At 39.9% G+C, this 25,311-nt stretch overlaps 1 protein-coding gene across 1 annotated transcript; it reads right to left on the reverse strand.

Annotated features, from left to right (window-relative positions):
* On the reverse strand, positions 1-25,006 carry cog6 (component of oligomeric golgi complex 6). Its single transcript, XM_061719750.1, has 19 exons — positions 24,805-25,006; positions 22,676-22,819; positions 22,010-22,081; positions 21,821-21,879; positions 16,574-16,685; positions 15,047-15,129; positions 14,769-14,839; positions 14,131-14,224; positions 10,738-10,866; positions 9,473-9,564; positions 9,074-9,138; positions 8,868-8,959; positions 7,699-7,816; positions 6,675-6,806; positions 6,291-6,458; positions 5,669-5,776; positions 2,661-2,714; positions 2,500-2,579; positions 1-898 (listed from the first exon to the last, which is right to left on the reverse strand). Exons 1-19 carry the CDS (start codon positions 24,940-24,942, stop codon positions 751-753), a joined length of 1,959 nt encoding a protein of 652 aa, XP_061575734.1. The 5' UTR covers positions 24,943-25,006; the 3' UTR covers positions 1-750.
* Positions 25,007-25,311: the final 305 nt, after the last annotated feature.

Raw genomic sequence — 25,311 nt, forward strand, 5'->3', positions numbered from 1 at the left:
ATCTTTTAGTGTTTCAAAGGTGTTTTATTGGGGGTTGTGTTGGCAGGATGGTGACAGATTTTCAATGATATCATCATACATGTCACAACTGCTTAATGCATTCTGCCCCGCCGTCCACGCAATAACGTGGCTGAGCTGCCAATCAGTTAAAACATGCTTCATTTGAGTCTTGCCATGACAAACAGACAATGTTTCAAAAACAACTCTGATGGGGAAAATAAAAAGTACAAATCTTTCAGTTTAACCCTACAACTCAAAACAGTCTATATTAAAATAAACTTCACCGCACCGAAGCCTCTGAAATTCCGCTAAAATTCCTTCCCAGTTTTTTTCCAGCCACTTTCGAGTGTCTGGTGCGGAAAAAATAACAAAACTCCAAGCCCAATAATTCTGTTTTCTTTGATTTTTACAATTCTCAGCATTTTGAAGAAAAACAGTTCACTACAAATGAAGAAAGTAATAAAAATAATCATAAAACACCCCCTATGAAAACAAAAAAACCCAACTAATCCTGCTCTGCTGAAAGCATCAGATTACGTATGATGTTTTTCCTCTCGGCATTCAGGAGATTTTATTTACAGACACATCTCTCTCATGTCATTTCCAAAAAGGGAGCTGGACTGATGAAATAACTGTTATATACAATTTATTACACTGCAGCGGTCACCTGCGTCTTGAAGGAACCTGCAGCCTGTGCTCTGCTGCGGCTCGCCTGGCGTCTCCTAGATCGACCACGGGGGTCAAAGTCTCTCAGGAAAGCAAGGTCTGAACCTGCTGAGGGGATCTGGGTAGCAGGTTTTCGGCATCCTGGTAGCCGTTATTAGGGTTTTTCAAGGCTGTGTAGACCTCTCCGTACGCTCTGCACACCAGCTCTGTTGACTGTCGGAAAATCTGCTCCCTGGCAAAAATAAATAAATAAAAAAAAGGAAAATCAGTTCTTGAGTAGTTGTTGGAGCTTTTTTATTTTACTACATCAGATATATATATGTCAACAAGAGTAAAAATATACTATTCTCCCCCCAGTGTTTAGTCACCACTGTGGACCGTGCTGTGCCAAAGCAAATGGTGACAGCGTGTGGAGTGCACTGCCATCTATGGATTGATACCAGAGATTAAAAACAAACAGATGGCTGCTTCACCAGAGCAAACTAAAATATCCCACATGTTATAGGGATTTCATTTCCCCATTTAAAACCAAATTTAAAGGATCTCCAGTTGTTAGCTTTATGTTTGACTTGATGAGTTTTAACTATTCCATCAACATGTCTGTTTCTCATTTAGATTTCTGCTGATTTAGTTTAGAGTGAATGAGTTTTACATTACAGTCAACTCCATTGGTCTGTTTAGACAGAACGAGTCGTTTTGAAAATGTAAAATGGGCCCTGTCACGATTTTCTGGTTGTTTTTTTTTCTTTTTAAATGAATCACACTGTTATTGATTGAACACATTTTCATGTTTATCTCCAGGCGAGAGTCATTTTACTTTCAAAGCATCCGTCATTATGTTCTTTTTATATTTTTCGCATGACCTTTAAAAAAAAAACTGCTGCACTTAAACTACTGTTCGTTTTATTTTGATGTATTTTCAAGGTTTTGGATAAAAAGCAAAAAGGACTTAATCACCGTATAGAATGAAAACAAGATTTGCAGAAGAGTACGTGTGGAGGATGCTACACCTGGACTGAAGGGCCCAGTGAGAGGACTGGAGGACACAGTGGGAGCACCTCAGTCCTATCCCTCTCAGGCTCTTGAGAATCCATATTTTTAATTGGCCCGCAGAGAGCACGGTACCACAGCGCAGTACACATGAAACACCTAATTCCAAACCGAAGGCACTGACTCAAAATATGGAACGAAGGGTGTTAAAAAAAAAAAAAAAAAAAAAAGAAATTCATGTCACCATTATTTCTACACTCCAGGAGTGTTTTCGGTGTGTTTTTTTTCTGTCTATTTATACAAGCAGAAAAACAGATGTGAAAGATAGCAGAAGCGAGAGAGGATGAATGATTTCAGGCAACATGAGTGAGCGAGAAATGGACCAGAAGCTAATTAATGGCGTCCTGCACATCAGCTCTGCCATGTCCATTAATAGAGAACATTAACCTGAGGTACAGAGTGCTACTCAAGCCCGCGTTGCTTCCCCGTAAGCGTAACTAGTAGAAATAACCCTCAAATGCAGCAGCTGGATCGAGCTAAAAGCATGTGGATTTTCAGATCGGTCGGACGGATATAGGCAGTCCTGAAAACCACTCTCTCTCCAACCTTTGCATTTAGTTGAGTGTTTTGTTTGGAATGCACTAATTGTTGTATTGCATCCAAAGAACCGATGACATATTTTTCTAATAGTTGTCACCAATCTGTTCTATTTCTAATCCATGCGATCGTGCTCCTCGTCCTGTCCTCACACCAAGTGACAAGGTACACATTTCATCCGAGCGCTCATATCCTGTGCATGCTTTTGCTTACTTGTGTAAAGTCAATATTATAGACGGCACTCACTTAATGGCTGCACTCAGCAGGAAGTTGAGCTGCGTCATGACGAGAGTGTCGGGTGATGACAAGTACCGATCAAACTGGACCTGTAGGAAAGTGGCGTGTATTAATCGGGTACCTGTAAGTAATTCTGCTTTCAGGATAATGATGCTTTCACAGAAACTCACCATTGCTGCTTTCATAGAAGAGCTGTCCATGCTGGGAAGGAGCGACAGTGGACCCTGAGAAGAGGAGTGGAAGCTGGCTCACGATTCAGATCACGGTCACAAGGGTTTTAAAATCAACGATGCTGAATCTCAAGAAGTTAAAAAAATTAAAATTATATTTATATCATTTTATTATTTATAATATATACTATAATATCCAGTGCTAGTAAACTCTTTTGTGACTCAGGGCTAAGCACTTTACAGGCTCTCTTGAGGAACCTGATGTTTAAGTTTATGTCTTGACTTGATGAGTCACAAAACCGTATTATAATGAAGCTCACAATCCCCAGGTGCAGTTCGGTCAGATATCAATCATATCTATGGAAACATTGGTATGGGTGCCTTTTAAGACTCTCATGAATAAGAGTATGTTTTTATGTGTTCATGTAGTTGTTTATTTTTTATGTTGTATGTCTTGATATTGGGTCTAGAGCCTGTAATAAAGTTTATATATAATATATATATAGTTTGGACACACTTCCCCATTTGTTTGAATGACAAGGTGTGTCCAAATTTTTGGTCTGTACTGTATGTATATGTATATGTATATTAGGAATGGGCGATATTTCACCGTTCACGATAAACGTTTTTGTGTAAAGCTGATTTATGGTTCTGTGGTTAAATCCACGCACAATGTACATGAAGGAAGGAAGGAAGGAAGAAAGGAAGGAAGGAAGGAAGGGAGAAAAGAGGAAGGGAAAAAGGAAGGAAAGAAGGAAGGAAAGAAGGAAGGAAGGAAGGAAGGAAGGAAGGAAGGAAGGAAGGAAGGAAGGAAGGAAGGAAGGAAGGAAGGAAGGAAGGAAGGAAGGAAGGAAGGAAGGAAGGAGGAGAAAACAAGGAAAGGAGAAAGGAAGGGAGAAAAGTGGAAGGGAAGAAGGAAGGAGAGAGCAGGAGGAAAGAAGGAAGGAAAAAAAGAAGGAAGGAAGGAAGGAAGGAAGGAAGGAAGGAAGGAAGGAAGGAAGGAAGGAAGGAAGGAAGGAAGGAAGGAAGGAAGGAAGGAAGGAAGGAAGGAAGGAAGGAAGGAAGGAAGGAAGGGGGAGAAAACAAGGAAAGGAGAAAGGAAGGGAGAAAAGTGGAAGGGAAGAAGGAAGGAGAGAGCAGGAGGAAAGAAGGAAGGAAAAAAAGAAGGAAGGAAGGAAGGAAGGAAGGAAGGAAGGAAAGGGGAGAAGGAAGGGAGAAAACAAGGGCAGGAGGAAAGAAGGAAGAAAGGGAAAAAAGAAGGAAGGAAGGAAATGAGCCTGAAAGAAAGAAAGAAAGAAAGAAAGAAAGAAAGAAAGAAAGAAAGAAAGAAAGAAAGAAAGAAAGAAAGAAAGAAAGAAAGAAAGAAAGAAAGAAAGAAAGAAAGAAAGAAAGAAAGAAAGAAAGAAAGAAAGAAAGAAAGAAAGAAAGAAAGAAAGAAAGAAAGATAAATTCCCGTTGATGATGTTTTTGTGTAACAAACATGGCGGATCTGGGAGCGAGATAGATTTATAGTTAAAAAGATGGAGTTGAATTGGTATTTTTTTATCGTCATTTATCCCGATAACGATAAATGCCAGACATTATCGTGATACATTTTTTAGTCCATACCGCCCATCCCTAATGTATATATATATATATATATATATATATATATATATATATATATATACATACACACACACACACATATACACTTTATATATAAATTGAAATGAAAGCTGTGGGCCTTCTGAAAAAAAAGAAAAAGAAAAAAAAAATCATCATGATGTCAAATCACGACGTTAACCAGAAAGAGTAAATACACATCTGACTATGTGTACACAAAAGCCGGTACATTTAAAGCAATTATCCATCAGTTACAATCCAAAATGGTTACATTAAGTCAGGCTTTAATGCCTAAATTGCCAGTGTTAAAACCACCAAATGGGAAAAAGAGCAAGGTTCAAAGCGACAGCGAGTTGTTTTATAGGGTTATGAGCGCTCGGGCAAACAGACGAGGAGCCACAAACTCATCCGATGACTGTGAAACCTGCGAGGACCAGATCACAGTTTAGTTTCTAACTTGCTTATCCTATATACTACAGAAATATTTGGCATAAATAGTGATTGTTAATCTCAATGTTGTATAAACTGTTGAAACATAATGGGTACACACTTTGCACAATATTCTGATAACAACTTTAAAAGGTCTTCCTCATTCCAGCCCCCCTACAGTAACTGGAGACCACGTTCACAAAACTAGCCACATTGTGGCATTCTCCGTCGCCCGCAGAGACCCACGTGAATTCTGAAATACCTACTTTCACTCTTGTCGCATATATTAGATATATTACTGTATATGATCGCAATTCTGACACAATTCTGATCTGACAACATCATCAATATTTCCACTTTGCACAGGACTTGGCTTCAAAGTGCACGAGCGTTTAAAGAAAACCGAAGATATGCCACCAATGTCGGAAAGTATTCTTATAAATACCAGTTCGTAAGCAAGCCCTGCATTGAGCTGCAGCAGCAGCAGGGTGTGGTGTGTCCTGACATGACCCTGAGTCAAGACTTGCATGCTAAACCACAACTATGGGTTTCAGTCAGCCTAGTGGCAAGATGTGTTACAAAGAGGGAGAAAAAGCTCCGGGACATCAGCTCTCTTATCCGCTCAAGACACTTGCGGTGGAGCCAGCGTGTTTTAATAGTGCATGACACAATCTGCGTTAGCCTCTCCTGTTCTCATCTGAAAATCTGATAAAAATGCTATTATGCTCCAACAAAGACACAGGTCATGTGGTAACCATAGCAATAGAAAAGCCTACAAACACTGCCTAGTGAGGTAGCATTAACAGTAATGCAGGGCCTGCATAGCATAATAAAAGGGTCATCAGGAACCTCAAGAGAAAATTGCGAGTTAAAAATAAATATATACAGTTCTATAAATTGAGTGACAGCTGCCCCCCCCTGTGAAGCGGGTATAGAAAGTGGATGAACGAATCCTCTCGGTGGCGTTCAGAGACCTGTTCAGTGGTGTGCTGCTGCACACAGCCGTAGATGTAGCTCAGCCCGGCTCTGGTCAGCACGTAGGAAGCCTGCTCATTAATCAACGTATCAAGGTGAGCCTCGATCTGAAAATGAGGGGAAAAAATGTAATAAAATTGAGTCTATGGGTGCATTGTGCAGCAGTGGTACTTGTGCTAATGGAGATTCACTGTGCCATTGATAATGAAAGTTGCACTGGGCCACTTGGGGTGCTCAGTGATGAAAGATGGGCTAAAAATAGAGCTGTGGATGGTGCACTTGAGCAAGACCACCAATACAGTACGTGATACACACTCTTATGAGACAGCCAATTAAACTTTTTTGGGTAAAAGATCTCAGCTATGGGTTTTAATGACAGGCAGAAGATTATTCAATTTTTTAAATCCAACAATGGGGCTACAGACAATGCAACGACTGTTAGATGAGCCTTCACGGTGGATAATGGTTCAATTTGTTTAGTCTTATGACGATGTGGTACATTATTCCTATTATTATCATAGGATTACTGTCCTTGACTGATAACAGTGTACAAAACTGAAAAAAAAAACACATTAGATGATCCTCTTTGAATTTGATAATTTTTTCAGAATTGGGGCAGACCTGGAACTCGAGCATCTCAAGCCTCTTATCGGTGAACTCAAAGAGCGCTAGAGTGGTCTTCATGACGTACAACGAGTTGACCATGTAGGTAGCCATGTCAGCCGTGCCCAGGTTGCTGGCCGACACAGTACACAGCTGCAGGAGGGGATCCAGGATGCAAGAGAGCACCTGGAAGACCCAAAGTAAGACAGAAACAGAGTTTCAAGGTCCAGGAAAAAAGGATGCAGAGAGATCTTACACCGTAAATGGTATATCACATGACATCAACAGATCGGCATTATTATTACACACTGGAATTTTATGATTCGTTAATCCACAACTATTAAGGAAGCTGGGTTTCACCTGTTTGCATTCCCTGGTCAGAATAAAGAAATGCATGTTCACCTGAGCAAAGTCAGCCTGGCGGGCATCCAGTGGAACCACTGAGGAGTCGTGAGAGGCCAGCACCTCCCTGAGGAGGGACAGGGTCTGAGTGAGGGACGCCGTTGGTCCCAGATCTGCAGGTGGCAGCTCTACCTGTCCAGGCAGATGGAAGTCATAAGACCCCAGGACCCAGTATAGCACAGGGCAAAAACAAGCAAAGTTGCACTTGAGAGAAATGTGGGATCTAGCCTTCACAAATATAAGTGGTCCTGATAAAACCGAAGCAATAAACAACTCAAATGAGCAGCATGATAAGCAAGTATACAACTCCCTAACTGCTGTTAGTCCGAGCGCCACTCTGCAGAGCTTTTGTAATGAAGAGTGTTCTGATTTCATTGGCCTCTGAGCACACAAAGCAGACCTGAGCAAGGCCACCTTTGTCCACCTAATAGAGCGAATTATAAAAAGCCTGTGTTCCAGGCATTAGGTGGAATTGACACCAGAACCCTGAGGGTCTCAAATTTGATTAACACCGGGCTACAGGGATAATTCTTGTAACTGCTATTGATCAGGACACAGGCAGCATGTAATGTGGAAGAGCTTGTGCTCATGCTGAGGTATATCTGGATGGCAGTTTCACTAAACAGCAACAAGTGTAGCGTTTTCTTGGCAGAAAGCGCCATTTTGCTGCTGTGGCCAGGAGGCTGAAACTGTTTACAAGCATGAGTTTCAGAAATAGCCTTGTTGTCTTTGAGGGTTTAGATGTAGAGCTGAACTGCACAATCTGTGTCCACAGGAAGCAATGCTAAACTTCCCTGCACTGTCATTAAGCATTTTTATGAAAAGTACATGGCAAACTGTCTTTACTTGGAAAAACAAGGCCTCTTATATCTCATTTTCTAGTTAGGTTGTTATTTTTCTATCAGTCACTTTTTACTTTTTCACATCTGCACAAATACATTTTTGGAAAAAAAAAATCTCTCTCTCTCTCTCTCTATATATATATATACATACATACATACATACACATACCGTACGCTCCTACCTTGTCCATGAGTCGGCTTGCGTGAAGGCTCAGGCTGTTAAAGAACATCTTCTTGCTGAGGATGTGCATCTCCTCAATTGTCATAAGCAAGGAAGCCACACTGGTCCCGATAATAGAGCTGGACACCCATGTTGCAAGAAAAGAAAAAGTGGATAAGAAAAGGACAAAACCATCTACTTAGATCTTAATTAATCCATCTCATTTAGCCCCCAAAATATTTTATTCTCTCCTCCATGTTCAGTAATTTGTTATAAATGATTGAATGATTGAATGAATGAATGAATGAATGAATGAATGAATGAATGAATGAATGAATGAATGAATGAATGAATGAATGAATGAATGAATGAATGAATGAATGAATGAATGAAGGAATCATTTTACATCTGAGTTTGATGGCCTCTTGTCTTGGTGAAGCAGACATCGTTATTTATACATTTTATCTTGGTCACCACCTATCATCTGTTCGACAGAATAATGTCTTCTATTCAGCAGCATTGTTTTAGCTGACTTGGCAAAAGCAGCATACATATAAACTAACCTCTGCTTCAATTTAGGTGAAAAACAAGAAGAAGAAAAAAAAGAACTGCTACAAAAATCACTTTGTTTGAGCAGCAAGTCCTCATAACATTTTTTTTTAACTAAAGTGGCAAAGATGTCTGATTGTAATTGTTGTAACTGCAGATTCTGCAAGAATTTGACCTGGAGTGATGGTGGTGTTTAATATTTTGTGACTTTTAGTTTTTCTTTTTTTTCAGTTTTTATATTTTAAATGATGGTGCTTAATAGTTCTCTTTTACAGTATTATTATGTATATCATGTCTTGTGCACAGTGTGGATATAAATATGATGTTTTGTGTATTCTGCTGCCTATTTTGGTCAGGATATGGATTTAAAAAAATGTATCTTACTATCTTAATGATAGCATTAAAGTAAACAATAACAAACAAACTTACACACAAAAAATGTTAGCTTTATATTAAACAATCAAGAGGAAAAAACTCATTGCCTCGAAAAAATAAAAAAAGCAGAATCAACATTTTTAATCAATGTATTCAATATTAGACAGTAACAAAAAGTGTCTAATTTTTATTCTTTTGATTAATCAAAAAAATAATCTCTAACAATCCAATAATCTCTGTACGATGGGGGAAAAAAACAACATGAACCTGATTGTGTGGTGGTAGAACTTCAGCAGGTTAGACAACTTGTAAAGCAGGACAGCTCCTGGTTCTGCAACGATGACTTGCTCTATCCGGACCTGATCAATAGCAAACAAATAAACACATCAGAGACACATGGCGCCGTGCAAGTATGCAATCAAAGGTTATCTGTTAAGACTTTATCAGGTTTTAAAGTAAATCTGGCTACCCACTTTCAGTGGCCTGCAAACCCCTTCTGTAATGTGTCCCACCACCTCCTGCATGTTATCTTCCACGCCTAGCAGAAGAAAAACACAGGAAAAAAACATAAATAAATAAATGGAGGCTTTGTGGCCTCAACTGTTTTGCACATTTGAATAAACAAACACTGCCAAAATAACGCAGACAAGTTCAGATGAGAAGAAATTATGAATGATCTATAACACACTCAATGGCTGCAGTGTAGGAACATATCCTTTCTTCCATTCTTAGATCTTAGTGATCCTATAATTATGACATCGGTAACACCATATAACCAAACAAAACAATGATTCCTCCAAGTTTCCTCCAATTCATCTCCAAGCCAGGCCCTGAGCCAGACGATTGAAAGCTGGACGCATAATCAATCACACCTTGGAGAGTGACTTGTTTAAGCAGCGCTTCCAGATGCTCCTTCTCCGACGCAGTTGCTTGGTGCAGCCAGGCCAGCATGTCCCCGACGTACCTGAAATGGTGACAGAACGGCCCGCGTTAAACCACACGCCACAACAGAACCGGGCAGAGGGATCGTCTTATCGTGCCACCACCACAGCCACATTTCCCCATGACTCAAGCCGTTTTACTCCTGTCACACACAAATGTCTTTCCCTGTTGCATAATGGTGGAAAAACAGCAAAAGTTAAACTTTGTGCGAGTGTGTATTCGTCAGCGCGAGGACACGGGGAGGTGAGAAAGTACTCCATGTTCTCAGAAGTGCTGATGCCTTCTATGAAGTAGAGGTGATTTTGTTCCAGTTCTGGCGGGCATTCTGAGAAAATCTACTATTTGACTCCTGGGCACAGGACGAAGAGGCTTTGCCAAAACAGGAAACGCAGGAACGCTCGAAGCAATCACCTCTTTCGGACTTAATCCGATTGATTTATACCTCAGTGATCGTGGTGCAATCACACACGTTAAATTAACATCTTATTAATGTGGAGGGTTGTGTTTATGAACAGATTCTATATCCAGTAATATCCAGAGCAGGACTCTTCAAATCTGGTCCCCGAAGGCCGCTGTCCTGCATGTTTTTGATGCGTCCCATCTCCAACACTCCTGATTCAAATTAATGGGCCATTAAAGGACTCGTGTAGACCTTGGTGAGTAGGTAAGAGCCGTGGCCTAGCGTAAGGAGGACAGCAGAGTGGTTTCATTAAGGCGTCTGAGGATTTTTATATTTTTGAGTTTATGGATTGTGAAAATGGAACAAAAACAGGTCTTCACTTTGTGTTTTTTTTGTTGTTACTTATATAAAATGATAAACTCCACATTACTTTTGGTCACTTGTTAGTTAGACTGGTGTCCCATTTATTCTGCAGTACAACATTGTATCTCAGGTTTCTGGCAAACAGAAATAAAATAGTTTGGGCAAGCCTGAATTCATCTTTTTTTCTAATTACAAGTGAGGAACAAAATTCAAACTCTTTTGGTTGGTTTTCACACTTCAGGGTTCAGGGTAATGTGGATCCTTTTCCAACAGCAACAATTAAATGAAATATTTTCAGGTGGAACATTTTTTTTAAGGCCCAAAAGTTGGACTTCAACTAACTGCAATTGTTATTTTTACCAGAAGTCATCACTTACGGACTTTTTTTTTTTTCTTTTTCCACAGGAACATTAGACTAGACTGGATGTGTACCTCATAGGGTCATGTGAGTGCATCTCTATGGGGCGGGGAGTTCCTCCTGGCCCACCGCGCGTCAGGGCGTCAATGAAGCCTCGTACAACGGCGCACCGGCGCGCAGTCCCAAACTCATCCAGGGTGTACCTGAACAAACACAAGAGAAAGTTAACAATATCCACCATCCTAACCTCCTTCCAAAGGGCAGCAGTCTCACTGTTGTTGTGCAGACTGTGTGCTGTGGTCACTTTCTAAAAAAAAAAAAAAAAAAAAAAAAAAAAAAAAAAAAAAAAAAAAACTTCAACAATGTCGGCAGATTTTCCAAAAGGAATGAGTTTGAGCCAGTTTTGATGACTCTGGTGGCGACAAGCTTTGAAATAGACTAAACAGAAGATAGCGCTGAAGAAAGATTCCAAGAAAACTGGTCTCCAGCCTCAACATCGGCCGCCAGAGTTTGGCCTTGGGCGTTTTGTGGGCACAGAGACAGGTGTACCTCTGAAAACACCGTGCAGACTCACGAGGGGGTTGGCCGTGAAAACATGAGAACAATATCAGACTCTCTGTGACCTACAGGAACTCCTGTGTGGTTTATTTTCATGTAAAAGCGCCCCCTCACTTCTGCTGTATAACCAGGCAGGAGTTATTTGCACATTTGTTGACAAAGGGTGCTTTAAAAACTATTTTTGGTTCAATTTTATGCATTTTCAGTTTGGGCCACGTTTATGTACAGCAACATGAATTGGTGTTAAGGTCTGTGCATCAACACATTCCCGCTGAGCAGGCTTAAATCTATAGTATATTTGTATGGGTTATGGTACCTAAGATTTATGCATTTGAGGAATTACAGTAGGACACTTGAAGTCAAATGTGTTTTTAAAAAAACCTCACCTCAAGTGTCTGAAATCTTTTTATATACCGATACCTTCGTGCTTTAGCTTTCATAATCTTTTATTAAATCATCAGTTAATGACAATGTTGCAGATCTAGTGGAAATACTTATAGAAGGTTGGAAAAAACAATACAATAATACAACAACACTGGACATATTCTCCAGATCCTTTGGCACAGACTGCCAGGACTAGACCATGTGACAACTATAAAAAGAAATCAGGAAAATACATTTAATAATAAGCAATTTTTGTTGTTTTGGGTATTTAAATGTGGACTTGAAGAGTATAATTTTGAATCTGCTCACATGCTATATCTGTACTGTGTTCGGAGAACATGTGAGCGGCAGAAATGGGGTGGATCTGCAGTCTGTACTGCTGCTGGCTGTATGCTGGAGACAATTTTGTTCCTTTGGGCTATTTGCTCTGTTGTTTTATTACCAAGAACATTGTTTCTTTCTCGGAGCAGCAAGAATGCCCTTAGGTCTCAGTATTAAGCTGTGAGTGCACAGTGAATAAAGCCACAGTGAAATATAGAGTCTCAAGATCATAAATTCTAAGAAAAGGTCCAAGTTATAAACCACTATAATCCCCTTATACTGTAATATACTGTAATTCTTTTATGGGAGTGTATCTATCATTTGAAAGGATGATCTGATATAGCCATGGACAGATGTGGTATGATACACTTTAAACAGAAGAACTTATAATTCTAGAGCTATAATAATAACTATAACATTTTCCATTGTAAAACAAACTATTTCAATAAAATAAAATACCATTTCAGAGCAGAGAAAATATGCATTTCAAAGTTGTTGCTTAAGATGTGTTAATATTGTTCTTTACTTAAGACATAAAACAAAACAGATTTGTTAATGTAACAAAATCTGTTGCCCTCAACCACAATGTAAGATTCCAGTTTGCTGAGGTGTGACTCATTTCTGATTAATATCTGTTTTGTCTTATCATGAATTTTCCTTGCTTTTGTCAGCTGTTTCAGAAGATTCAACCAGACGTCTCACATGGCAAGTCCTCACATCTATTGTCCGACTGCACAACAAATCTCGAAGCTCTACACAGATTTGGTCAAAAACCGAATGACTCCAAGATTTAAGATCTGATGGAGCATTCAAGATTCAACATTCAAGAGGAATGGCTGAGAATTATATCTAATAATGGGAAATACATTAGGGAAGCTAAAGGGAAATTTACACAGTATAAAATAACACACAGGTATTACTGGACTCCACATAGACTCAATAGAGCAGGTATAATAAATAATAACTTGTGTTGGAAATGTCAGACACACATAGGTACTCTACTACACTGCATCTGGGATTGTCCTGTCATTCTGCCTTTCTGGAAAATGGTCGTGAATAATCTGAGCAACTGGTTGGGAAGTGACATACCATTATCTCCCAGAATATGCCTATTAGGGGACAGGAGCCAAATACACAATATAACAAGCGGACAATTCTCTGTAATCATGGCAGGGACTACAACGGCTGCCAGGACGATACTGAAACTGTGGAAAACACCAAAACCCCCTGAACTGAAAGAGTGGATAAACATCATGATAAAGACGGCTTCGTATGAACTCATGCTCAACAGGTTGAACAATACAGACAAGACCAAGGCACCAGACTGGGACTCGTTCTGGGCTCACATCGCACTACCTGATGATTCTACAGTATGAATACCTCCCTCCGATTGTACCATATCCAGCACTATAGTCCAGTGTATGGATCTGCTCTACAGCTATGGATCCATCAATATGTCTCTTTACGAACAGTGATGCTCACGCTGCATCTTTAGTTTATTTTGGTTTTGCTCTGACACTGATATTACATGTAATGTGTATAATAAGAAATGTCTCACAATGTGAAGTTTTGTACTGTCAAACACCAAAGAATAAGAAATAAAAACTTGAATTACAAAAAAAAAAAAAAAAAAGATTCAACATTCAAGATTCTTTACTGTCAGTGTTCATATATCATAACAACGTAATTACAGGAGCTTCATTGCAGGTGCTGGTCCTTATATAAAGTGGCAAGATAAGTAAAAAAAAAAAAAGTATTTATATACATATATATATATATATATATATATATACACACATACATACATACCTAAAAGGTGCAGGATAAGTGTAAAAAAAAAAAAGATTTTGTGAGCATTTGTCACCAGATTTCATTTTTGTTTATATGGTGGAGTGTTGAAGGCATTTAATCTGCCTTCAGTGCTCTGAGCGTGGCATCTGGCATGCTGGCCAGCTGATAGATATGCTGATGGAACAGTGTGCTGATGATGTGCAAATCTGTCATTGATTGTGAACGATCTGCAGCAAAACCTTCGCCAAGTGCATTTTAAATGTGGAACCGCTTCATCGAACAGTTTATGTTGCCTTTTATTTAATCCGGGGATCAACATATCTATGCAAATACAGTTTTTACTATGAAATTAGGCTCTGATTTGCATTACTCCATCATTTAAAAAGGCCTGTGCATGTGTGTGATTGTATTACTTGTAAAGAACAGGGCGATCCTGTAAGGCCTCCATGGCCTGAGTCAACACAGGGCTGATATCACACGTCTCCTGAGTCAGTCCTCTGCATTCATCTACGCAGAGAGGAAAAAAAGAACAAAAAATGCATGTGCTTGCCAGTTTTTGGGCAGTACAAAGCACTTAAAAAAAAATAAAAGCCTGCAGAGCACTACTGATCATTTAAAGTGCTTAATAGTACCATCTGCAATGGCACTTTGGGACCTGGCCCAGGAATACCCATATACGTTTACTCAAAAGTCACAGACTGAAAGACCAACTTTCTGATTAATGGAGAAGATCTTTCCTTCTCCTGAACAACCGCTGCCCCGTTTATGTGATGTTAACGGTTTATTTCCACTTTGTTTTCAACATGTGGTGAAGCTGTGGAAATTCTGGATGGCTGGCATTCTTTTGGCAAAGACAGTCAGAGCATGTGAGTCATAAACATCCATAGATGCAGTTACTCCCACTTGAAGGAGAACTGTTTTGTATTGAAGTTTGAAAAAGAAAAAGAATAAAAACATTTTTTTTTTTTTTTAAAACTGCTAAATGGTGGCAACAATATGCTCTTGCCAGCCCTCAGTGTGTTGTGATTGCAGCTCTGTGCGCGGTACTCACTCTGAGCCCAGCGGTAAAGCTGCTCGTATGAAGTCTCCTGTAACACCGCCATCTGTTCCATGATCTCTAACCTGGAGCAGACACATGCAGACACCACACATCGCTCACTCACGGCCACAGCATAGTGTCAGACCCTGACATGAATACCAACGTGTCTCTTGTGCCTCAAAGGCCTATTATAAATGCCTTCAATTCAGAATGAGAAATAAAATGACTTTAAGAGACACGCTCCGGTTTTACTGGTTAGTGGAACACCAAACAACATTGTGCCGTCGTACCCTGCAGTTTGTTGGTTGGTTCGCAGGAGGATTTTCACATCCTCGTGGATGTGCTTCACTCGGCTCAGAACTTTGAAAAAATCCTGTTGAATTTAACAACATGAAAACACATTCATTACAATGATAAAGGAGAAGAAATACAGAACTGATGGAAGTTTTAGATAAACCAGTGCAGAAAGGGCCTCTGTCAAGTGATATTGCATTTAAGAAACATAACTTTCTGTATTCACAAATTCAGCAAGGACCCACACCAGTTCAGGTTCTCTTCGAGTCCACTGCATCCCTGCGGGTCCTCTGGGTAAGTTTAACAGTATATGTCATATTGAGATAGAATGGGTTTTGAAAATGCTGCACAAATCACGATGGATGTCTTGATTTACAATTAGCAATGATATATATGTCCGTTCCTTCTGTTGAAGTGGACTCGGAGGCTGACATGAAACGAGGATCCGCCATTCTTCAAATCAACAAGATATGGAAACCAGATTATCTGAATGTGTTTGATTAATTTTGCTGACGAGGAAGATATTCCTTGTTTACAAGAAGACTTCTTACATCTGACATAAGGAAAAGTAGAATTTTAAAAATGTGTAAATCCAGCCAGAATAGCCCAGGTTCAGGATAATAATATCCCAGATGAGCTCAGCTCCCAACTCTCAATCATAGATGGGTCTCTTTCGGTTCTGACTTATAAACTTTCAGATATTTCTGGTGTAACTATAGGATTTGGAGATCCTGGACCTGAGAGAAGCGCTTTGTGCTACATCTTTTCTCATGCTAAATAATCGGCTGTAACAGATTCTTAAATTCAACCAAGTTCACGATTTTCAATAAAGGATTTAATCAGAATGACAGCAGAGTAAGAAGACTTTGAAAAGAAGACACTAGATATTAGACCTTCTGGTGGAAGGCTGAACAAAGATCTGAACCTTTGCAAAATACGACCCAAGGGCCAGATGCAGCCCTTGGGCCATTTAAATCCAGCCCTCTTTTAAATGAAACCACATTGGCACAAAAGAAAAATCATAAACAGGACATTTTGGTAATGAGGGGTCATTAAAACTGTGTTGACTTTACACAGACACTTTACTCGACTACAGGAGAGAGCGTCGTCCACACTTTTATGGGAAACATTTTCTCTGCCAGAGACAAGTCAGTAATGCAGCGGTTTCGACGGCAGAAGCACAACTTGAATGAATGATTTGAAAAAGGCATCAGAATATATTGATTTTCATCACTATTTGTCATAAGTAATGTATTCAGCTGTAGTATAGAGGAGAAGTTATGTTCAGGGGTACGTCAGGATGTTTGAGCATGTAGTGGGAAGCTGTCACGCTGAATATTAAAAAAAAACAGGTGGGCATCAATAAATTAGCAACAGGAGTCAACTAAAAGGTATCATGCAAGCATTAAAGATGGCTGGAAATGTCTGTGTTTCATTTGAAATTGCCAGATACATTAACTTTTGACAACTGCAGAGTTATTCACATGATTTCAGTGGTTAGTTTACAGAATAATAGTGATTACCTCAGTTATGGGTGCATCGCGAGCAGCTCGCATGGTAGCCATCTCCTCGTTAGAGAGCTGGAATTTGGCCAGGAAAGCCTGAGCAACCTGGGCTCTCACCTCCAGTCGCTGACTGAAGAGAGACACAAATATTAACATTTTCTTCACACATCACTGCTGCAGTTTAACTATTTTCTAACATAATATGTTCTACTGTTCATGCTTTTTTTCCCTGTTCAGTTTCTGGTGAGGTGAGAATTGAGGATGTCATTGTGGATTGGTTTTGTTTTGCATGTCTTCAGAACTGTTGGAAATTTTGAATGACTCCAGGGTATTTTTTTCCCCTCTCATATTCCCATCACTGAGTTTAATCTTTGTGTTTTTTTTTTTTACTGTGCAAATAAATGTAATTAAAAACAAGTGCCAAGTCAACAGCTTTTCAAGCATTCATTTAACATAACGGTGAAGAGACAACACAGTGTAATGTTCAGAGTCCTGCAGCAGAGGGCAGTCCCGCTCCGCACAAGCAGCTTACTCACTGAACACACAAGGATATCACTGTCCCTACACAATGGCGACCATGGCAACCGCCCAAGTTCAACAGGGAACTCTGTCACGGGACAGCAGAGCCACATCGGTTCCTCCTCCTGGTCCCCTCTCTCCCTCTGGACCACCCAGCCCATAGTCCCTCTTCTTTGTGACAGCGTAGCACCAGCAGTAAATCACCAGGTTATGTCGGTGGAGCACAATAACCTGGTGATTATCCGACCTTTGTTTCTCACATGGATATAACACACGCTCAGCCAGCGGAAAGTGATGGGTTGTAAAACTGCTGCGGGAATATATGATTCAGTATTTCACTGTGCAACTTATCAAGCATCACACACTCGCACAGCAAAGTGATCCTGTGTTAATATTCTGTTGTGAAACACAGAGATAAGAGAAGCACACAGATTTACTCAGCTTTTACTTTAAATACATCGTCCAAAAATAGGAACAAATTTAAACAATATTGCTTCACTGCTTCGTTAATTCAAACATCCGATGAGATTGCTAAAAGTTGTTCAGCCAATTATAAAATTCTGTAATGACAGAACAGTAATAATGTAATGTACCATGGCGTGGTTAAATATTTTGCATTAGACGTACAACTTGCTGCTTATCAATTAAAAAGACAAACAGAGAAAATGTAGTTAGACTTGATAGGCAGCAGAGTAGGAACATGAGGCTTTTCAGAGACTAATTAAAACAGGAGGCACTTGTGACCCTAATATCTCACCACAATTACAACGGTACATAAAGAAATACGCTATATTAATAATAAGGTCATAAATTAAATTGTGGATCAATTAGAAAAACTATTTCTATGTCAATATGCTTATTTCACATAACGCATAATGAAATTTAAAATAAGGGCCATAAACCTTATAGAGTGAAGGAGTAATAGCAGTAAGATCCAGAAGAGCAGTTTTATCATCAATATGCTAATTTTGCAGGAAGAGTAAAGTGATTCTTTCTATTGCCAGTTGTAAAAGGATAATAACATACATTTATGAAAAAACTCATCTTAAATTGTAATCTTTTCAAACTTGAACACTTTTTTTATTAAATGCTGAATCGTTAACATTGTCAGTAACTTTGTCTCATACAAACCATCAATTTAACTTTTTTAATTAACTTTCCATGTCATGTACTGTGGAGTATAGCCTGATGAGTTTTATTTTGAACCGTTTGGCACAATTTACTCTCAATCACTTATTCGCCATTAAACTCTGTTTATTCTCTGTTTTATGGACAAACTGAACTTTACAGACTTGCAGGCTCCAGCAGAGAAAACCTCACAGGACAACTGTTAGGGCAGATTTACTTCTAGGGTAGGGAAAATGTCCCTGATTCCTTTCGCCCATACAGGGCTAAGACTGACAGAGCAGTTCCACAAGGATGTAAATCACCCACGAAGACACAGACTGCACATAACATACAAAGTGAAAAGGGGCGCCCTTCAGGACAAGCACGGGAACAGTGGAACGTAGGGATCATTTTGTTCAGAGCTGTCGGGACATGAAGCATTCTTTTCCAGGCTGCAATCACAATCACTGGATACCACAGAGAGGCAGCAAACTTGAGTCCTTAATATTCCACTGTAAATAACAGCGTTAACGTGCCAAAGATTCAGCAGAAAAGAGGTCAACTTTTCTGAACGTTCCCCAACAACAGCATTATTAGGATTAGATCAAAGTTACGTGATCGAAGGAGTCACAATGTGTCTGTGTGTGCTACGATTTCCCACCACGGACAATAGATTTAGTCTGTTCAAGCCCAGAAATCGTTCATGCAATATAACACAACCCAAGCTAATAAACAGCTCTGACACAGGGAGACTGAAATTACCGCTGCTTGCTTAATTACCTCACTCAGGTAGGTTGAGCGAGCAGCTTGTGAGAGCTTGATCACAGAGTCACATTCACTAACCACTGAAGCATACTGAAGGAGAGGTGAGCCGCTATTCTTTGTAACAAGCAAATGTCCAATCAGTTCACGTGGTACCTAACATGTGGGTTTATTATCCATTAGCATCTGCTACGGCTTCAGGAAATGTAGGGAGATCTGGTAATCGCAAAGCTGTTAGTTAACCACGCACCAATGATCAAAGAGTGCATGCGGTTACATCATAAAACACAAAGGAATTCTTACTCTGATGTCCCTGATAGTTGTCTCTGAGGGTTCAAACGTCCTGATTTATTAATGTCTTTAACAGGAGTCATACTGAGAAACATTTGGCTTTTCACTGAAAAAAAATACCCCTCGGTGAAACGCAAGACTAAATGTCTGGAAATGTGTTACATGCTGAAAGAATTAATGTGGGACGCGAGTAGCTGCCGCAAGCCAAACGCAGATAAACATTAGTCGAGGTTGATAAATTAATCAACCTTGCCTTTTGACATGCAGTCAGCGTGCCGGACGGTAGCTGCATGAGCTGTTCGGAAATAGACGGCCTCAGTGAGATGTCTCAGCTTTGTTTGACATGACAGCAAGGTGTGCCAAAGCAATTGCAGCCCTCAACAGGTGGGCTGCATGACATTTCATTACGGGACAACACCCAACATTTATTAGGCAAACTTGATGACAGCCTCTTTGAGCGGGGCCAGCTCCAGACAAAAGACCCTCAAACACAGGTTGGCTGCACCCAGTGGCTCACCTCTGCCTTTGCTTTAGTACACTGTAAATATTCTGCCGTTGCTTTCCCTTTCTTTAGGGTTGACAAATGACACGGTGTCTTGAGCAGATAAGACTGCAAACGGTTAAAGACAGGCCTCCGCTCCAAGGCACAAATCAGGAGCGCAGGCAAAGCCTTTAAAACGACTGTCCCCTCCCAGCAGAGCTGCCCTATAAGTACAAAATGTGACATCATGCTGCAAATGTAGCACTGCTATAATAAGTGTCAACAGGAACAGAAGCGTAAAAAGAGAGCCATGGTTCGGGGCTGCAGAGGCTTGTGTGTGACCTGAAAAAGATGCAACCTGGAGGAACTGCACTGGGCAGAGTGATGGGTGTTTGAAGGAGGACAGCTTGGCTACACACTTCCCCTGGCAGCTCTTCTGAGACAGAATTGGTGGGGACAAGGTCAAAGCCCAGCATGCACTAACTACGCAGTCTGGTTGTGGGGTCACTGTGGGTTTTGCACAAGAAAATGTCACGCAGACAGGCAGCAGGTCCCACTGGGAGTACAAGGCAAAGAAAGCGACCAGGCTGAGTGCCTCAGAAGGACATTGAAGTCAAACCTCTCTCTGTTTCAACAAGGTGTCTCACAAAGCAATACGCAGTCTTAACTCATCGCCTGCATGTGCCGGTGGCTTTTTCCTCGCTGCCGTCTCTCATCGCTGTCATAATCAGACGTTATCAGCTCCCTTTTCAATTTTGCTGCTTCACCTTCCATGTCAACTCCTTGTGAAAGGAGGTGCTGATGGTGCGCCAGTGAAGCATGATTGCAACGCTACACCTGCAATGTCTTTTGCCACACCTCTCCATCATCATCCCTACTAATGCTCCTGCCTCTATGTCGACGTGCAAGGTCAGCGAGCACTGAGGTCACATCTGCCGTAAATGTTAATGAACCCACCCCCACCAACTCCCAGTGCAGCAGAGGGGGTTAATTATTTTCACATTACACTCTGATGGCCAACATGCAAATAAGACTGAAACTCCATTTTATTTATTTATTTTTAATCCATTAATAATTGATCTCCAAGGGTTGTTATTAATGAGTGCAGCTCAAATTTCTCTTAGCTGAGATTGGCCAGACCTCCAACTAGAGAAGCAAAACTGTTGACCTTGTCCTTGCCCTGAGCAAAGTCCCTCAACAGAAGAACCCTGAAGTAAGTGTATCAGTAACGCCTCCTAGTAGATCAATTGTGACTGGCCAACTGAGAGAAGATGATAAGGATCGTGTTTGCTCTGAAGGGTGCAAGGCACATTTGGAGGGAGCAAATACAACATAAGCTATATGATTTATCCGTGTAATTTGACTTGAGAGAAATTTATCTGGAAGAACCGAAACGAGGTCACCTGTGTGGCAACGAGAGCAAAAAGATGGGGTTTGGGTTTAGACTGATGATGATGATCCCTCCGAGTGAATGCATGGCTTCCTAAACGACTTGAGGTTTTATAGCTGACAAAAGAACAAATAACAGTTTGAGATTTCATTGAGTTCTTAGCAGATTTTTTATTTTTTTAATAATTTGTGGTTCTAGTAGCATGTATTTATTGGGGACCACAGTGAGCAGAGAAAGACATCCATTGAAGTGTCTAAGGCCAGGAATCAAACCTGACTGCTTGCACGAGGACTGAGGCTTCTGTTTATGGGGCGCCTGCTTATTGTGTTGAGCTAAACAGCGCACCGCAGATCATTGACAATAATCCACCCTCTACACTTGATTCATTCAGAGTCTCAGAGTTTGCTGGAGTCTTCTCTCAGGTGTCGTCGTGTGACAGGTCCATCGTAGCGCAACACACAGAGAAAGAGCCAAGCACACTCAAGGGCAATTTAGAATTACCAGTCAGCCTAACATGCCTGTTTTTGGACCTTTCTTGTTTTTTGAACAAGTACTTTCTATATGAGGCAACAGCATTTACCATCAAGTCACTGTACTGCTCTCTTCACAATTATTTAAAATATAGATTATCCTGTAAATCAAGTTACAATTTTAGCATCCAAACACTGACACCCACAAACAAGTATTTTCTTTACCACCTTTAGAATCAACTCACTTTTCTCCCTGCAGCTTGTTGGTTTTAACGATGAGATCTTGTGTTTGCTCTTTTGCAGCCTGTGGAAGAGAAGATACAAAGACTGTAACTTAAATCTTTCAGGTTGACATGAATAAACTGCACTGTTTAAATCTCAGTTACACAAAAGTTAATTATTCCACAAGTAACATGTGAATTGGATTACCATACCTTTAATGTACTTGTCATTTCTTCACAGCATGTGCTCATGGCCTGAACATCCTCATGAACGCTTTCAAGCTCCTGTGAAAATGTGAAATCAAAGTGAATGAAGTTAATATCTATAAAGCTTGAATAATAGAGATGTGATAAGCTTCCATGAGAAATTATCACATTACTGATATTAAACTGGTTTCTTTCCCAATGAATAATGATAACCTATAAAACAGAAACTTAATAAATTGTGAATTTTCCTCATTATATTTAGGATTAGTTGACAGTTTATTTTCCAACAAACACTAGGAAACACTAATTGAATCACAGGTTGTCAAATCTTTACTACAAGCTGTGGTCCTATGATTATTGTTTGTAAATTATTTTCTAAAACTCTTACACACACACACACACACACACACACACACACACACACACACACACACACACACACACACACACACACACACACACACACACACACACACACACACACACACACACACACACACACACACACACACACACACACACACACACCTTGTTAAAGTCCTTTTAATTAAGGTAGAAAACAGCAAGTGTGACAAAAAAATCTATGCACAAATGCTTTGTGTGATTAAGCTGAGAAGAAATGTAGTATTCTAAGAAGCAATATAACAATAATCTCATTCAAAATCAATTTACCTCTTTCACTTCTTTAAATAACTGTGCAAACTCTTCGTTGATGGTCAGACTTCGCCTCTCTATATCCCCGCGAAGATTTCTCCTGGTCCGCAAACTGTTCTCAGTGAAGAACACCGACAGCGCCTTCAGAGCCTCCAGCATCTCCTGAAACACAAGATATGTGACAGTCACCATCAGTTGAGATACTGTGACAGATAGCCACATCAAAAATGTTGTAACCTTGCACATGTAACAGAGTTGAAAAATGCACTTTATAAATTTTTGTTTTCAAATTGCATTTGGGGATTTTATCCATAATTTATTCATTTTATTGAATATTTTTGAATTTTATCTCAATTATTTGTTTTATTTTATTGTTCATTTTATTTGTGTTCCCTGAGGAAACTACTTTTTTGGCTGTCACCTCTTTCTGTACCACCTGGGTTTCCGTAGGTCATTACATCAGCTCCTCACAGTGCTGTGTTGCATTGATGAGGGAGCAGAAAGTGCAAAAAGGGTCCAGAAGACTGCTACATGTGTTTTTATGTCCTCTACAGGAGCAAATAAATGCAGGAAAACAACCCCTGACTCATCATTATTCACCCCTGATCCAAACCTGTTACACACAATCAGTCGTGGACATAATCTCATGACATATGAAAATGTGATATCTTTTGGTACCCTGCAGTTCTTGTTTTAAAATATCAACAAGTCAGCATGGTGGTTCGCACTTTTGCCTTACACCTAGTTTGAACCCCAGCAGTGGTCTCTCTTTGTGGGGTTTGCATATTCTTGCTCCTGGTACTCCATCTTCTCCCCACAGTGCAAACATATGCATGTCAGGTCGTTTTTAACCTTTTCTGGTTTAGTTTTGCTATTGCTTGTTTGTTTGTAGGACAGGCATTAATATAAGCACTATGCTTCTGCCTGTGCCTTTTCAGTCACTATTTTTTGATAATGTTTGTGTTTAATGTTTGTAGTGTGATGTGACTGAATAAAGAATTTCAATAAATCAAATCAATCAATTGATGATTGCTAACTGGCCTTGGAAGGTTCTGCCATTCTGGTCTATATTTGTCTATATGCAATACTCGAGTTGTAAAAAAAAAATCAGGGGGGATGGTGGATTTTATCATATGGGCAAGATAATTTGTGCTGATTACAAATAACATAATATATTACAAATAATAGCACTGACCAAAACACCTGCAGAAATACTGCAGGAATGACATAGCAGCAGTTAAATGCAGCCTTCTGTAAGCTTTAAATATCCACTGGGCTTACATCAAATACATCAAAACACAACAATAAAAAACAGTTTTCTGAACTTATCAGTATCCCTCTGTCCTTCACAGGATAAGTAAAATGGATCACTGCAAAAACTCAAAATCTTAACAAGAATATTTGTCTTATTTCTAGTTAAAATGTCTCATTTTAGTAAAAAAAAAATCTCATTACACTTAAAACAAGACTCATCACTGGAAATAACAACAATTTTCACCTGTTTCAAGTAGATTTTCACTTGAAATAAGTAGAAACATCTGCCAGTGGAACAAGATTTTTTTGCTTGTAATAAAAAGATAAATCTTGTCCCACTGGCAGATTTTTCTACTTATTTCAATTGAAAACTTACTTGAAACAGGTGAAAATTGTCAAATAAGTTATTTTTCTGGTGTTATTTTTCTGGTGATGACTCTAAATGTTGAAATAGCAGTAATGCCACATTCATTGATGAAATGACATAAGGGATGGAAAGGGGGGATGGCAGTTTTACAGGGGGGATGATTTGGACCGTTTTTATTTCAGGGGGATTCCACCCCCCCTCATCCCCCTTCAATTCGAGTACTGTCTATATGGGACGTGTCCAGGGAGTATCCTCTGCCTCTTGCCTGAAGAAATCTGGTATAAACCCAGGCAGATCCTTGTGATGGTAAATAGTAACAAGGGGGTAGAGATGATCATAGATGGAGCTGCGGCCACAACAAAAGATAGCAACATGCTGACCCTTAAAATGGCACACGTTTAACTCACCTTTAATTCACTACCATTGCGTATTATAACGCCTTTATTCTTGTGTTTTTTTTCTGAGATGCGAGCAGCTCTCAGACGTAGCTGGCTCGTTAGCCTGAAGCTAAAACCTTCGGACTTACCTTGTCATTGTCAAGTCTTGTCTCCAGTATTTTGTTAAGCTTCCTTGACAGCGGGTTGTTGGGCTGAGACGGGACATTTGTACTCGAGGATACAGCGGAGCTATCGGCTGAAACGTCCACTTTGATGCTGCTGGCCATTGCACGAATGCACTTCCACGTCAACTCTCCGAGACTGTTTTGGTCCGTCCGGAATTAACGCCCGATTGGGTTCGTGATCCCCGGAGTTAAATCATGCAACGTTCCGCTTAGTGTTATTGATATCTCATGAAGTTAATGTTCGGGCTTTTTACCCTCTGTTTTGTTTTTGTTTTCACTAACAAAATATGGCGTTGCCATTGACTCTTGACAGTTGCTTATATAAGCTTATATGGTTCTCTTAAACAGGAAAACCAAGTAATAGCAGTGTTTCTTCACTGACCTATTTTGTCTTTATAATCTTACACAGTTATGCCTAATACAGAATAACACACGGCATGTTCTTAAGTGTATAGCACATATTTAGTTTTG

This window comes from Cololabis saira, chromosome 4, assembly GCF_033807715.1.
Source record: "Cololabis saira isolate AMF1-May2022 chromosome 4, fColSai1.1, whole genome shotgun sequence".
Taxonomy (NCBI): Eukaryota; Metazoa; Chordata; class Actinopteri; order Beloniformes; family Belonidae; genus Cololabis; species Cololabis saira.

What these genes read in the sequence shown, in the direction of transcription:
- cog6 (XM_061719750.1), bottom strand. Translation starts at nt 24,942, where the DNA reads ATGGCCAGCAGCATCAAAGTGGACGTTTCAGCCGATAGCTCCGCTGTA. An exon ending in CACTCACATGACCCTATGAG is followed by an intron (nt 9,565 to 10,737) that starts GTACACATCCAG and finishes TCACCATTTCAG; the next exon opens with GTACGTCGGGGACATGCTGG. An exon ending in CAAGCCGACTCATGGACAAG is followed by an intron (nt 6,807 to 7,698) that starts GTAGGAGCGTAC and finishes CTGCCTGGACAG; the next exon opens with GTAGAGCTGCCACCTGCAGA.